General features: G+C 32.7%; 1 protein-coding gene across 1 annotated transcript; it reads left to right on the plus strand.

Moving 5' to 3' along the window:
- The first annotated feature begins 5,372 nt into the window (after nt 1-5,372).
- On the plus strand, nt 5,373-6,433 carry LOC133313326 (probable galacturonosyltransferase-like 1). Its single transcript, XM_061514690.1, has one exon. It carries the CDS (start codon nt 5,392-5,394, stop codon nt 6,235-6,237), a length of 846 nt encoding a protein of 281 aa, XP_061370674.1. The 5' UTR covers nt 5,373-5,391; the 3' UTR covers nt 6,238-6,433.
- Nucleotides 6,434-17,438: the final 11,005 nt, after the last annotated feature.

Consider the following 17,438-nt stretch of genomic DNA (forward strand, 5'->3'; position numbering starts at 1 on the left):
TTGATGTAGTGGTAAACACTTCATCCTACTAATTAGTATCAAATTGTTGGGGTTATAGGGCCAGAACAATTTCTTAGATGCACTCACAAGACTACTCGTCTCGGGCTTAATATCCTGGCCTGTTGGAGCTCCGTGTACTTTAGTCGTGTATAAGAGTAAAAAAACAGAAAGAAAATTACGCCCTAAAAATAATAATCCTAACAATCCTAAACAAACTTATTTTTATATACAAATATATAATATTTTTGGTTAAATAACTTTAATTATTTGATCAATAAAATAATATTCCTTTTCAATTTTTTTAATACTTTACATTTTTAATTACTCTTGAATATTTATCAATTATCCGATTAATTTGATTCAAACACTATTAGATTCATTATATGGATGATTTTTTCAAGATAATTTTCTTCATCCCAACAGTTTGAACTCCAGGCCTTTCAATAAGGAAAATAAACTTCTTATTACTTGAATCAGTGATTATTGAATTAATTTTTAATTACTTAACGAGTACTTTAAAAACACTCATTATTGAAATCTTTGAATTTTTTTGTTTTGTTTAATACTTGTCAAACATTGAAATGCTTGAACCATTCCGTGCGACAAAAGTAAAAGCATTTCATTAATGTTATTCTAAAATTGCAATGAGTGACACGTCAAAATGATTTTTGACCAATACATAATTGGATTTTATAAGAGTTATGTTGTAGGAAAAATGATTGTGTAATGTTATAGAGATTTGTTTTATGTGTCATAATTTTTTTTTTTCTTCAAAAAGTGTGGGCCTCACAAAATGTTGTGTGTGTAGAAAAATTTATTGTGTCATGTTAAATGACAAATATAAACCCCTACATAATTTAGACATTTATGCGCCCGACAGTTTCGTAGCATCATCCTATTGCTTTACACTTTACACTTACAGTATCTTAGAAATAGAAATATAACTATTAAGAATTATTCATTTTAAGTTTTTGTGAGATTGATAATATGATATAATATCACAGTGTTTGTGATTAAGTGGTTTAAAGTTTGATATTTATTGTTATATTTTTTTAATAAGTATTGTGAAAGGACATGATAATAATATTATAATATAATATTTTTTTATGTACCTTCACCTATAAATTTATATTTTTAGGAGAATTAATTGCATGACACATTTTCACAAAAACAAACACCTAAATTTAATCATTCTTTGGAGAATTTGTTTAAATTACTTAATCTATAATCCTTTTGTTGGGATTGCTTGTGAAAGATCCGGTTGCTGGGACATAGTTTTCTGACGACGGTATGATAGTTCAACATTTACTGGAAGAATAAAACAAAAAGAAATTAAATGGCTTGACCATGAACCGTTAACAACATTCAATGCGTGTTGCTTAGATCGAAGAATGCCGTAAGAACAACGCTTGCTGCGACAGAGAAACTCAGCGAATACGAAGAAACACCTCCACAGATACTCTTTACTAGTCTTCTGTCTCGGTCATTACAGCGCAAAGAAGAATCTCCCATTCTGAATTTCTCATCCAAGTTGGAAGGGAGAGAGAGGGCTTTCTTGATTCCAAAGTACATTCCTAACCTATAATCTATTTAATGATAAATTTGAGTGCTTCCTATCTCAAATTGCTACTATTAGAAAGCTCCTTCTTTTCTTCGAATATAATAAAATACAAATTATCAAATGGTGGTAGCTCAGTTGGCGCATGAAAGCTAAGCAGGTGGGGATGAGAACATGTGTTCGATCATTTCTAGTACTATCTTTGAGAAGAGTTTAAAGCTTTAATTCCGGACTCGTCCCGAATCAGACTAGTCGCGAAGATGAACCAATTGAAATATTTTTAAAAATAAAACAAAATACAAATTTTATCTACACTTAATTATATTTATTACAAACAAATTTCATTGTAAGGAAGAGCAAGCAATAAGTTGCTAACATAATATTTGACGAAGTGTATTAGAGTATATCTAACGGTTAAATATATTTTTATTGTCACTTAACATTTTAACAGTAAGTACTTTCGGTCTCTTCTAAATCCCCACTCCACTAATCATCTTCTTTTCCCACTCTTCTCAATTGTTTAAACTGCAGTTAAAGTAACCCACCAACAAATTAATTCATATTCCAATTCGGCTAACTTAATTGATACAGTTCACTCTTACCTCTTACCAAGTTGTATGAAACATAGTTGGTTTTATATGTTCGTAGGCTCGTAGCTACACAACAGAAGATGTATTTAAAAAGAAAATCATTACCAAATTCCTTTGGCACAATTGATAAGAAGCCTAGGCGCTTTAATCAGAGATTTCAAGTTAAAGCCTTGAGAATAAAAAAATTGGGAGAGCCACCTTCGATAGAATCCAACAATGTTCGATGAAGATTAGTCTCCAATTACGACTGGAGAATACCCTTAAGATTACTCAAAAAAAATAAATCATTAAGCTTAAAACTGTGACTTATGTCACCGACAAACACAGAGCAAAATATATAAGAATTTCAAAGTGGCATAATTCAACTACTTAAGCAAAAACATTTTAAATTAGTAATCTGTAATTAAAATATGAGAATTATATTGCAGTTAATTTTTAAAAATTATTTTTTTCGACGGAGGCCTTTTTTATAAGAAAAAGTTGTTTTGTAAATAAAATAATTAGTTTTGACAGGAAATTATATGTTTTAATTTAATTATTCTTCTGAAAACCCATGTTCTTTACCATTTAATACAAATAATATTAGCGTTGGTACTTGGTATGATGGTTGATAAAAGTATTCAATAAAAGAAAATATAAGCTTTATCATTCTAGTACAAATCAACTTTTTTTTACTTTAACGAAAAGTAAGATTTCATGTGCTTTTATCTTAAGCATTTAGGGCCCGTTTGGATGAGCTTTTTTCTCTCCAGAAGTTACTTTTTTTGTGTGAAAAAAAGCACTTTTCATTTTTAGTTCGTTTGGATGTCTACTTTAAAAAAAAGCAGAAGTCACAAAAAAAGTTAAAAACCTAATTTTTTCTGAAGCTAAAGATTTTAGCTTCTAAAAAAACAGAAGTCAAAAGCTAAATAATTTTTTCAAAATCTAAATATTTTTATAAAAATATAAATAGCTTTAACTTTTGTAAAAAAAACTTCTAAAATAAAGAAAAGATAAAAGTTACTTTTTTTAAAAGCGGAAACAAACGGACTCTTAGTCTACGTAGATTTATTTCAGAATATTATTACTTATTATTTTCTTATTTTTATTAGGATAGTTATATCATTATATGTATTTATTTTTAAAAAAATATTTTATTGTTAAATTATTCGGACAATCTACTATCGCATTCATATTATCTTTTCTCAACTATTCCAAAGACTTATCGCTCCTAGAGTTTACTTTTATGACTCACTTATCAGGTGGGGTATGGAGTTTGAATCATAAGTTTAATAGAACTTAACAAAAACCGATCGTATTTATTGTGGGGACGGAATTTTTTTCTTATCACATGCTTTATTATTACTATTTTTAGAATATTTTTATTCACGTATATACAATAATGTAATATTTCTGTATTTACATTGCACAAAGTAAAAACTATATTATTTATACATATATATGTGTTACCTTTGTGAAGCAGAAGCTAGCGAAAAATGAAGGAAGTTCACAACTTTTAGGGCGTGTTTGGTATATGAATTATTTTTAAATGACTGGGAAAAAGAAGTTGGTTTTCTTAAAATGCAACGTTTGGAACTTCCTTTCCCGGATTTTCATTTGTAGTGTAAAAGTGGAAGTAAAATCCAACCAAAAAATACCACAAATAAGTTGGTATTCATGGAATCCTGATATTGAAAAAAATTGATATTATTTTTGGGACAATAATACCCTTTGTTAGATGCTTTCTTCCTCCACGCATCTGTTCCTATTATTATTTCTCTTTTCCGTTTTGTTTTTGAGATAAAATTGAAGTCTTTGCTTTTCCTTTCGGATATTTTTAGCTATCAAGAGGATGATTATAACAATGAAAACATAATAGAAATTTAATAAATTTTGCTGAGAAGTTCGCCTCCATAACCACGATCTCTTGCTCATTTTACTCACAACTGAAGCTTCATCTTTAGAAATACATTGCAGTCTCTTCTCAAAATCATCTCCACCAGATCTAAATATCACATTCCAGATTCGTGAAACAAGGGGCGCTTCTTTTTTCAGTCACTTCATTAGTGGTACTCGTCTCTTTCCATTTCGATTAGGACAGAAAAATCTTGATTTCCATTTCTGGGTTTGATGTGTAAGAAAATAAAGGGTAATTTTGTAAAAGCATGTTACATTCCCAATAATATTTAACAATCAATCAAACATAGAATTAATAATTTATAATCAATATTCCTTGTAATATTTTTGCTTACCAAACAGTTTTTTGTTCACATTCCCAGAAAATTTACATTCCTAACATATTTTCAGTAATCATGATTCTTGAACACAAAAAAATTTCTCGTGTACCAAATGCTCGCTTAATGAGGAGGGTGAGGGACTCAATCCCAAACCCGAAAATGCTATAAAATCATGAAAAAAATCTACAATGCTAAGGTAATATAATTATAGGGTTTTGCATCTATCATTTCACAAAAAAAAAAAAAAAAAACTCTGACACGCAAAACGAATCTTTATAACATAATACAATCACTTTTACTACAACATAACTCTTATAAAACCCATAATTATAATACTACAGTCACATCCGGTGCTCCGTGCGACGGGTATTGAAAATGCGCTCCAAAATCATAAGTCCAGTAGGAATGTGAAACACTACCAAATTCGCCTTCATACATTCGTGACTTTGCCATCTCTCCGGCTCTGCAGCCATCCAGCTACTCTCTTTTCTCTTTTTCATTTTCTCTCTTTTTTTTCATTTTTTTATTATTATTAATACTAAAGCGCGTTTGAAACCTCAACCTCCAATTATAAGCCACCTCATAGATCTATATTCTTTTGTCAATTCAAACTTCCACCACACTTCAAACCCAACAGGGAACAGGCGAAGCCGACATCGCTTCTCTATTACACACACAAACACACCATTTTCTCTTCTCCAAAGAAGAAAAAGGAAATCCGCACACTGTATACAAAAAAACACAAACTATGCAATCTAAGCCAATACCCAAACCAAAACCAAAAGCACCATTCCTATTCTTTCTCATTCTATCCCTCTTCTTGCTGCCATGTCCATCGTGCTCCTCCACCACCATAAATGGCGCAAACGATGGCACCATCATCCTCCAATTCAAAGAAGCCCCTGAATTCTACAACTCCCCAGATTGCACCTCCATTGCCGACAGTTCCGACAGCGACAACAACAACAACAACTACGACGAAGACACTGACAGATACATATGCTCCGATGAAGCAGTTCATGTTGCAATGACACTCGACAAAACATACATCAGAGGATCCATGGCTGCAATCCTTTCGGTTCTCCAACACTCTTCCTGTCCGCAAAACATATTCTTCCACTTTGTCTGTTCCTCCAACGCGTCTTCACTACGCGCCGCAATCGCTAGATCATTTCCTTACCTCAAATTCCAAGTCTACAACTTCAGCGATTCCGTAGTCTCGGGTCTCATTTCCACCTCCATTCGTTCAGCACTTGATTGCCCTTTAAACTATGCACGAAGTTACTTGGCTAACCTCTTACCACTATGCGTTCGGCGAGTGGTGTACTTGGATTCAGACCTCATTCTTGTCGATGACATAACCAAACTTGCAGCAACACCATTAGGTGAAAACTCTGTATTAGCAGCCCCTGAATACTGCAACGCCAATTTCACTTCTTATTTCACTCCAACATTCTGGTCCAACCCTTCTTTGTCACTCACGTTTGCAAACAGAAAGCCTTGCTATTTCAATACGGGGGTGATGGTGATCGATCTAGAGCGGTGGCGAGCAGGGGATTATAAAACCAAGATTGAGGAATGGATGGAGCTACAGAAGAGGATGAGAATCTATGAGTTGGGTTCCTTGCCACCCTTTTTGCTTGTCTTTGCAGGGAATGTTGCTCCCGTGGATCATAGGTGGAACCAGCATGGTCTCGGGGGTGATAACTTTCGTGGTCTATGCAGAGATCTGCACCCTGGTCCTGTCAGTCTGTTGCATTGGAGTGGCAAAGGTAAACCGTGGGTTCGATTGGATGCTAATAGACCGTGTCCTTTGGATGCACTTTGGGCACCCTATGATCTACTACGTACTCCGTTTTCTCTTGATTCTTGAAGAAACTTTATTTACAAACTTGGGATCCATATGTATATGTAGTTTGTATACAATTTAAGCTCTCTCTCTTGGCGCTTTCAAGTCGAAAGAAGAAGATTGAACGGACAATAGTACAGTTCAATATACACGAGAGGAAGAAGGGCTTACCTTTTTGTAGATTCACGCCGATTTGAAGCAAACGTAAGGCAAAACAGATTCGAACGCAAAGGAGGAAAGGGGAGATTGATGGTGAGAGAGATTCATAATTGTACTGTTATTATTGTATCAAATAACTGTGCATATAAAAAAAGAGCTCCATATTTTGGATGCCTCAATTCATGAACTTTTTTCCCCCCACCAATAAATGTGAATGTAATAGAGTTTTGTATAGGCCGTCTGTTTACTCTTCGCTGAGATCATCTTTTTTACTTTATCGAGTGTTTGGTAGGAGAATTCTTTTTCAATGCACGATAAAGTAAGGGTGGATTTACTAGAAGATCATGTTTGACAGCCAATTTAAGAAAAAATTTCAGGGAAAATTATTTTCCTAGGAATCAATTTTGTGTGTAAAACCTATATCAAAATATCACTGAAAAATATCACTCAAAGAGTGGTATTTTGAGTTTATGGCGTAAATGAAAAATTAGATGTGAAATTTGTGTCAACCAAACATAGCATCCCAGAGGATGTTTGGTATAGGAGGAATTTTTTTTATTCGGGAATCGTAATTCCCAAAAATATGGTGGAAAAGTGAGTTTCTCATGAATGTTATCAAAAAATTTACGAGAATGTTGGATTATTTTTCTTGATGTTATGTTTGGTTAAAATTAAAATATTGCTAGAAATGTGGTTGAGGTTAATTATGTCCCAAAAAAATTATCAAAAATTCTCATCACATGAGATTCTCAAAATACCACATATTTGGTGATATTTTAAGATATCATTTTTCTTCATAAACATGAATCTGGAGAATCTAACTTTCTGGGAAAAAAAATTTACAATCGTCGTACTAAACATGGGTAAATTGAATTCCCGATCTCATTTTCCCAGGATTTAAATTTTTTTCCTTTTACCAAACACCCCCAGGAAAATAAACCCAATATTTCTGAGAATATTTTAGCCTACCAAATAATTTTTGGGTAACATTATCATTAAACTCATGTTTTCATCATATTCCCGTGAATCAGGATTTTCAGATAAAAACAAAAAAATTTCTCTACCAAACACCCCTTCAGGAAAAACCATTTGTATGCTTAAAAGATATAAACTTATATCCTATCACCCCTTATAACTATGTATTACGGGGAATACATTGTTATAATATTAAAGTTGCTTTTTTGCTCACTCTTCAAAAACTTTTCAGAAATTTGTTGACTGATGTGGAGAGAGAGAAAATAACAACTTTCATATTATAACTATGTGCTCACCGGAGTACATAATTATAAGGGGTGAAAATACTTAAGTTTATATCCTTTAAAAGACACACACTAAACCCTTCATTTTATTAATATTTAGTATTTTATACCAGTGTTTGAATTTCTTCTGATAATCTTGTGTTCATGGACATTTGGAGGCTACTATTTTATTCTAGCTAACTGAATCCTAAGTCAGACCAGTGGGTTGATCAATTACCATGTTCAATTTTTCTAGACAAAATGAGAGGATTCTTAAAATTTTGAGGTCAAAAAGAGTAAAACTTCAAAGGTTTTAACAAATAATAAGGAGACAAGTATATTAATGCTTATTTTTCGAGTTACAAGGTACTTGATTTTTCTAAATCGCGGTTTTGAACTCGAGTATTGTAAATGGAGAAAATAGACGCTTGGATCACTACTGAGTTCACCCATTTGATTAGATTATTGGGACTTTATCTAATTTCTTCCTTGTGGAGGTTTTAGAAAATAAACTATAATAAAGGGATAGATTATTCTACCTATTATTTTTCCTGCTTATCTTTGTCTATCACTTTAAAATATCATTAGATCAGAATCTTAACTAATATTTATCTTTTCTTACAGTATGAAAGCATTGAGAGAGAACAGTGGAAAGTACAGGAAAAGGAAAACTGAATCGATTGATTAAATGAACCATTACATCAATGTATATATATACAGTCCTGGCTATCAGAAATGGAGAGCCCAACTAACTACTTCATTAAGTAACTAACTAACTGACTAAAGCTGACGTGTAATTGTATTACAAGTAATCTCTACACCCCCCCTCAAGTTGGAGGATGAAGATCATGAAGCCCCAACTTGAACAAGAAGTTATGAAAAGGAGCTGGATGTAAAGCTTTAGTAAAGCTGTCTGCTAATTGTTGAGATGTAGTAATTGGTAAAAGACGTAGAAGACCAGCCACAATTTTTTCTCTTGTAACATGACAATCAAGTTCGATATGTTTGCTTCTTTCATGAAAAGAAGGATTGTGTGCTAAATGTATAGCTGCTTGGTTGTCACAGTAGACGACGGCTGGTTGAGTAAATGGAACCATCAAATCATTGAGAAGATAAACCAACCACTGGAGTTCACAAGCAATAGCAGTGAGCGCACGATATTCGGATTCAGCAGAGGAGCGAATCACGGTACTTTGCTTCTTGGATTTCCATGAGATTAAGGATGACCCAAAGAAAACACAGTAACCAGTGGTAGACCGCCTAGTGTATGGACATGTAGCCCAGTCGGCATCAACAAAACCACGAAGATCTAATATGTTATTTGCTGGGAAGAAGAGTCCTTTGGCTGGAGATCCTTTAAGGTATCTCAGGACCCGACAAGCTGCATCAAAATGAGGTTGCATGGGATTGGCAACAAACTGACTTAATTGTTGGACAGCAAAGGCAATATCTGGCCTAGTATTTGTGAGGTATAACAACCTACCCACCAGTCGCCGGTAGCTGGCAGGATCAGAGCAAACAGTTCCCGTGTTTTGCTGAAGACGTAATCCTGGTTCCATTGGGGTGGAAGCTGGTTTGGCACCAGTGAGGCCACCATCCTTAAGAAGCTCAAGCACATATTTTCTTTGATTAAGTATCAAACCATGAGAGGATCGAGCCACTTCAAGGCCAAGGAAAAACCTTAATGGTCCAAGATCTTTTATTCGAAATAACTTGTCAAGATGATTTTTGACAGATGTTATTTCTTGCATATCATTGCCACTCAATACCATGTCATCAACGTAAACCAAAAGTGCAGTAAAAGAATTTCCATTTACCTTGGTAAAGAGTGAGTGATCAGAGGCAGATTGAGTGTAGCCAAAAGAACAAAGCTCTGCAGTGAGTCGAGCATTCCACTGTCTACTCGATTGTTTGAGGCCATAAAGTGATTTCTTCAATTTACACACTTGTTGTGGCTTATGTGCAGTAGTAACTCCTTCTGCAACCACCATGAACACCTCTTCAGATAAGTCACCATGTAAGAATGCGTTGTTGATGTCTAGTTGCTCAAGGAACCAGTTTCGAGCAGTAGCTATGGCAAGGAGTAATCTAATAGTTGTGAGCTTTGCAACAGGTGAAAAAGTTTCAAAATAATCTACACCTTCCATTTGATTATACCCATTTGCAACTAAACGAGCCTTGTGTCTAGCAACAGTACCATCGGGGTTATGCTTTATTTTATATACCCATTTAGATCCAATTGGGCGTTTTCCTTTGGGTAAGTCAACAAACTCCCAAGTATGATTCCTATGTAGTGCTTCAAGTTCTTCATTCATGGCAGCTACCCATTCAGGGGACTGTGCTGCTTGTTTGTAACTAGTGGGCTCAACAAAATAAACTGATATTATGGCAAAAAGAAGTGTATTCTGATGAACAGTGCTTATAAGACACTAAGGAAGACAGAGAATGATATGATTTGGGAATGGAAGTGGACACATTGCATTGATACTCATTGAGATGTTTAGGTGGAGCTTTCACCCGTGTGGAACGTCTGAGTGCTAGATTATCATCATGTAATTTTGGGATACAGCTTGTAGATGGGATTGGTTGTGGGAGAGGATCAGAAAAATTGTCTTCTGTTCTATCAAGAAGAACTATTGCTGATGGTTCATGAGGAATTGCTTCTGATGTGGCAGGACTAGTAGCAGCAGGAGAAGTTTGTCCACCTGTGGGAAACATATCATAAGATGAAGGGATATCATGACCAATAGGCCATGGGTTAGTACTTTTGTCAAATATTTCAGTAACAAGTGGGAACTGGTGTTCATAAAACATAACATTTCTTGATACAAGAATTTGTCTGGAGAAGAGATCATATAGCACATATCCTTTTGTTCCATCCTTATGCCCAATGTATATGCATTTTGATGCCCGAGGATCAAACTTAGAACGACCAGCAACAATAGTAGATGCATATGCTAAGCATCCAAAAGCTCTGAGATGCGTGAGTACAAGTTGTTCACCATATAGCAGTTCAAATGGTGATTTGTTATTCAATTTTGGTGTGCTAAGTCTATTGATAATGTGGATGGCATGTGTAACACAGTAAGACCAAAGACTGCATGGTAATTTGCCTTGAAAAAGGAGTGCTCTAGATGTATTGAGAATATGTTGATGCTTCCTCTCTACTATACCATTTTGTTGAGGTGATTCCACACAAGAAGTTTGGTGGAGAATCCCTTTTTGAGAAAAGAAATCATTCATTTTGAATTCTACTCCATTGTCACTTCGAAATGTTCTAATTGTTTTATGAAACTGAGTTGCAATTAAAGCTACAAATGCCTGAATATGTCCTCTTACTTCTGATTTGGATTTCATAAGAATGCCCCATGTAAAACGGGTGTAATCATCTACAATTGTTAACAAAAAACGATGACCATGAATTGAAGTCACAGAGTACGGGCCCCACATATCAACATGTACAATATCAAAGGCTGCAATTGATGTTGTAGTACTTTGATTAAAAGAAAGCCTCTTCTGTTTAGCCATATGGCAAATATCACAAGGATTGTCTAAGTACTTACAAGTAATGAAAGGGAACTGTTGAATCATAGCTCTTATTACAGATTTGGAACAATGTCCTAATCGTAAATGCCAAATATCAATGGCTTTAGTATCAACTATGTAACTACTATTATTGAAAGTCTTCAAATCTTTGAATGAAACTTCTTCAGGAATTCTACCCATGCTGTCAGCATTTTGAGAAAAAACATACAATCATTTCTCTAATCTAGCAGAACCAATCACTTCCAAGTGATGTCCCTGTTGAATGGTACATGTTTGATGCTGAAATATGACATGGCAATCAGAATTATGAGTTAATTTACTCACTGAAATCAGATTTACACCAAACTCCTTCACATATAGGACATCAGTTAAAATGAGTGACCTTGAGACCACAACAGTGCCACAAATATATGAGAAAACTCTACATCCATTAGGGAGAGATATAGCTATTGGATCTATACTTCTAATATCAGACAAAACGTCTAAACAATAGGTGATGTGGTCAGTTGCTCCCGTATCAAGTATCCACTGAGTATTGGTCATACCTGCTGAAGATGTGTTACTGTCAACATTAAGAGCTGAAGTAGTTTGAACCATGTTACTAGTTCGAGGAACTGATGCATCATGAGAGAAGGTTGAGCCAGGATTATGTTGTAACTGCATAGATTGTTGAATCATTCCCGTGATGGTGTGATATTGATCCTTAGTAAAATTTCCTTTTTCTTCTGCTTCTGGAACATTTTCAACCTGAGCAGGATAGTCACTTGTGATCATATTTGCTCTGTTTGTAAAATTCTTCACCTTAAATCCAGGCGGATAACCATGTTTTTCAAAACATGTTTCAATTGTATGACTGTTTTTGCCACAATAAGTGCATAACCTGGAACCACGTCCACGTCCACCAGTTGGATATGCATTTCGTCCTCTACCACGAGGTTGAAAACGCCCCCTTCCTTGAACCTGTTCACCAGAATTGAAAAATACTTTTGAAGGATCATGATAGTTAGAGGCATTACCTTCCGATTGCAAGTGTCTTTCTTGCTGAGCTATCAATGAGAAAACGCGATTAATTGTCAGCAGTGGATCCATGAGCATGATCTGAGACTTGACATGTGAAAATTGTTCACCTAATCCTTTGAGAAACCTAATTGAATAGTCTCTTTCTCTGATAATCTTTATCTCCTTCGCAATAGAACATCAAGGATTGACACATTTGCAAGTAGGAGTAGGTTGCAGCGCCTCTAATTCGTCCCACAAAATCTTGAGACGAGTGAAGTAATCGGAGATTGAACTATCTCCTTGTTGTAATCGATAAATGTCATCTTGAAGATCTGATATTCTGAACATATCAGATTGTGAAAACCTTTCTTTAAGATCTCTCCAAACATCATAAGCTCGATCCATCCATAGGATTGATTGAGAAATCGAGCTTGTAATTGAACGATGAAGCCATGAGAGCACCATAGTGTTGCATCTCTCTCTTCTTGAAATTCTGATCTAACGGTGTTGGAGGGTGGTAGGCAGAAAAAATAGTAGGTAGAATAACTTATCCTTATAAAAAAAAGGGAAAGGTTATACTTACAACCTATTTTTGTTGACAATCTTATCTTAACCGTTGATTTTCGTCAATCAACGATTATCATTTATTACGAATTAATAATAAATTAATAAATTTGATTTGCGAAAATTTTAACCGTTGATTAATGAAAATCAACGGTTAAGATATGATTGTAAGAGGTGGTAAACGAAAATATGTTGTAAGTATAACATTCTCCATAAAAAAAAACCCATATCTACCTTAAATCAAAAGTTTAGATTTGATCCAATGTGGGGTAAAGGTATTTACAAAAATATCATTTTGAAATTTTATCTAAACATTATTATTGTAAATTTTTTTGTGTGATTTGGAAATCTATGATTATTAAGTACTTGCACTTCTAATATGTTAAAAATGAAAAAAATAGTGAAAATCATTTTAAAGAATAAAAAATAAAAAATTATTAAATAAAAAGTATAAATGTTTAATAATTTAAAATCTCACAAAGTAAACGTTATTTTTAATTCATTAACCATGTCTAAAAATATATCTAATCAAATATCATCAGGGTTATGAAACAGGCTAATAAGCCGTGAGTTCCAGGATAATCGGGATCTGATCAAAATGACTTATATTTAAATGAGTTGTAAAATAAGCAATCTAACTTGCATCAACTTTTTTTTTTTTTGGTGAAAAACTTGCATCAACTGTAAAGCTTAAGTGAGCCACACGTAAAACTTAAAAAACAAAACAAAACAAAAAACTTGAGTTTAGGATTTGATCTGCCTAAAGAGTGATAGGTTCAATTCTTGAGTTATAATTCTGAGAGATTGTGGAGAGACTCAGATTCAAAATTGAATTAGTTGGTTTATTAGAACTTTAAATACTGATTAGGATTTCAAGTACCTGTTAGTATCTATCAAAATAAATGAAGCAATTGTGTTCAAAATACTTTTATAAGACACATGTCAATATGTCATTCTTAATTTTTCCTTTTCAAAATTAATCATACATGTCATTTTTATAATTTTATTTTTCTTAACACATAATTTTTAAATTCTATCTAAAAAATATAAATGTATATTTTAGAATTTTTAAAGATTTTTAAAAATATTTTTAAATTTTACTTAAATTGAAAATACTTGCTCAATATGCAAGCACTTGTTAATTTGTGAATATGCGTCATATGTGATTCGTAAAAACAAAAACAGAATCTATGTCATATGTGGGGCTTTTCAACTCTGAAAATATAATTTTTATAGGAGAAGGATCTGTTTACAATTTTTTTTTATAAATTTATACAAATTACACTATGTACTTCGGGGAAACATAGTGTAACCTAATATTCTCCCGAAAAAACATATTGTAGTTTGTAAATATAACTCTATATATATAAACACACTTGACTGCTTATTTTTTTCTCCCCAATTTTGTTGTCATTTAAGTTTTAACAGTCCTTGGCCTTGCGATTAGCGTTTGTCTTGACAGGAATTAGGAATAGGATGAAGTCCGAGAGGCATTATGCTAGCTGATTAGCATCTAACTAGACAAACAGTGTCACGTATGGGTATGGCTCATACTTCATATGATGATGTTGGCCATAATTGTCGGGGTCAGCAGAAAGGCAACTGGGGTCCCGCTCCCAGGTGAGCGGGCGGGGGTCCGGGGAGCAGCGCCCCCAGGCCCGTAGAGGCTAGGTAATGTTTAGACCTCTGTTTCTATTGTAATTTTCTTAGCAGTTTGGGCTTGGGCCCATGAATAGCTGCTGTTAGGGTTTTTTGTAATCCTATTTATATTTGCCTTGTAAACCGAGAGACTTGTAACGAGTGGCGGTGAGGTGAATATAGTACAGACAAGCTGGACGTAGCCTATATTAGGTGAATCAGAGTAAATCATCGTGTCAATCTCTCTACTCTTATCTCTTTTTCTGTTTTCTCGATTCTGTGTGATTGTCGATTTTCAACAAGTAGATAGTTAAAGAAATCCAGAAAGTAATACTTGGAGGCGAAGATACTACGCTTGAATTTACAAACTTAATAATATGACAATTAAAGTATAATTCAGATGCAGCTGTCCGAATGTACTGTATTCTCTCCACCATGTTTGCTTTACTTTTTTGGTTCACAACTTTGCACAGAATATTGCTAGCCTTTTGTTTCGTAGAGATTAATTTGTCTTCTATTTTATTTATTCAAATAATGAAAATTAAATATATTTTTATATAGTATTTTAACTAAGAAAAATTAGTATAATATCATTGAAGACAAAGTCAATTTTGGTACTAATATATAATGCAAATACTGGCCGAACATTATTTAAAACTGAGTATTCTACCATAAAATGATAAAATAAAAAAATGGCATGTTTTCGTAACAAGTTTCTGGAAAAATTGTCAATTTTTATTCATCCATAAATTTTCAATTCTTCAAATACTGAATACTATAAAATTGGTTATTAGTCAATGGCCGAATGACATGATTATTCACTTGACAACCTGTAAGATACTATTTATAATCTCGTTTCTGACTATAAAATATTATTGCTAATTATTTATATAGAATGGCCTTAATATTTAATTGAAAAAGAGAAAAAAGAAAAGGCAGTGTCGGTAGAGGAAAGAAAGAAACTTGGGAGAGCGTCAAGAATCTCAAGATATCTGCAAGACTGCAATGTGAAGGAAGTTCTAATAATGACTCGTGGCAAGCAGTAAGTGGCTGAAAATGGATTGTTTGACTTTATGGAGAGAGGAATCTTTTAGTGTAAGGTGTCAACATTCAATAATATAAGATTAGTTAATATGATTATGTGATGTGCAAAAATCATAATCATATCAAAGTAAATGAACAGTGATGAGAGAAGAAAAAAATATATAGAATAGATAGTTATAAAATTATCACAATTGATTCTCCATTATATAATTAAGATTTTTTCATATGATATAATAAGTTGTATAATACATGTATAGAATATGAAAAATATCTCATTATTGTGAGAACCTTATAATTTCTACTTTTTGGAAACAATAGTTGTTGTGAGTCCCCCTTCTTGTACTCTCACTAACCATTTTGGAAAAATAAAATAAAATGCAATGGGATATACGGTTGAATAATTTTATACTGTTTGAGTAGTTCTTGTATAGAACTCTTTTCTCTCGCTATGACAATGCCTTATGTCATCACAAATCTTTGTTCCCCATTAATTATTAATTTTTTTAACCAATCAAATCATTTTTTAGATGGACAATAATAACTGCCCTTTTAATTCTGGAGTTTCATGTCTTTTACATGCAACAAATATATTTAAGATAAACAAATATAGAATTAATGGGGAAATATTCACAGAAGAATCTCTAAAAAAGTTGTAACATTGATTTGGTTAAAAAATTTTATCAACATTAATATAATCATTCAAAAAGTTGACTAATATTAATATAACCTCTTAATTTTAAAAAATAACATCAATTAATCTTTAAATATAAATTTTATTAACAATATTCTCTATGTCCTTACACGAAGAATATTTTTTATGCTAATCTTTTAAGATTAAATTTTAAATTAATTTTTTTTTTTTACAAATTGGTATTCTGTAGTTACCATTTACTCAGTGTTTTTTTAACCATCATCGTTAAATAGACATGTTATTTTTTGGTGAAAAACAGTTAACTTCTCACTCGTTGGGAGCAGAAATAATAACATCTCAATAAATTATTTAATTAATGATATAAATGGGACAAAGCTTGATCCGATTTGGTTGTTCCGTCTTGTCTGGTTGCCATCTTAGAAAACCAAAATGATAGCTTATCTAAGCCTGTTTTCGGAAGGTCGAAAATATAAATATGTAACGGTAGATTTGTTGTAAAAAATTAGAGTTTTATAAGAGTTATGTTGTAGAAAAAATGATTGTGTAATGTTATAAAAATTTGTTTTGCGTGCCATAATTTTTTACTTTTTTTTGCTTCAAAAAATATGAGCCTCACAAAATATTGTATGTGTAAAAAAAAAAATTATGTCATATTAAACTATAAATGCAAATCCCTAAAAATTATATATTCGGAGTCATATCCAGTTCTCAAGGTTCGAAAGAATCAGATTAATTGATTGATATATTATCTTCCCTTAGAAGTCAAGGGAGGCCTAATTCCAAACGGTAGAAGTTGAGACTTTGATAGTTGTATCAATTATTAGTACGTATAAATTTGACAAGTTACACCTCGTTTGTTTGGTTTTTTATTAAAAATAATTTTTATTTCTTTCTTATTTTAGAAATATCTTTTACAAAAATTAAAGCTATTTATATTTTTATAAAAATATTTAATTTTTTTAAAAAAATATTTGGCTTTTGATTTCTGCTTTTTTTAGAAGTTAAAATTTTTAGCTTCTGAAAAAGTAAGTTTTTAACTTTTTTAATGACTTCTGTTTTTTTTAAAGCAGACATCCAAACAAACTAAAAATGATAAGTGCTTTTTTTAAGAAAAAAGTAACTTTTGGAGAAAAAACTAATCCAAACGGGCCCTTAATCCTTTAACTCTTAATTATATATATAGAGTTTATTATTTTTTTCGTAAGATAAAATAAAGTTAATTTTTATAATTTTAAGAATATTTTGATTTCGGTATAAGATTTACAAATCTCACTCTTTATTCTAGTTCATTTTCGTCCATTTAATGCCTATAGTTTATTGAGTTATACCAGTTAATTAAGACTTTAATGTTTCTAATGTGAATGTAGATAAATTATCTACATTCT

Source organism: Gastrolobium bilobum, unplaced genomic scaffold (assembly GCF_033153095.1).
Source record: "Gastrolobium bilobum isolate Gb01-03AN ecotype WA unplaced genomic scaffold, APGP_CSIRO_Gbil_v1 utg14062, whole genome shotgun sequence".
NCBI classification, from domain to species: domain Eukaryota; kingdom Viridiplantae; phylum Streptophyta; class Magnoliopsida; order Fabales; family Fabaceae; genus Gastrolobium; species Gastrolobium bilobum.

Excerpts from the sequence above, each read along its gene's own strand:
- LOC133313326 (XM_061514690.1), top strand. The coding sequence starts at position 5,392 with ATGACACTCGACAAAACATACATCAGAGGATCCATGGCTGCAATCCTT.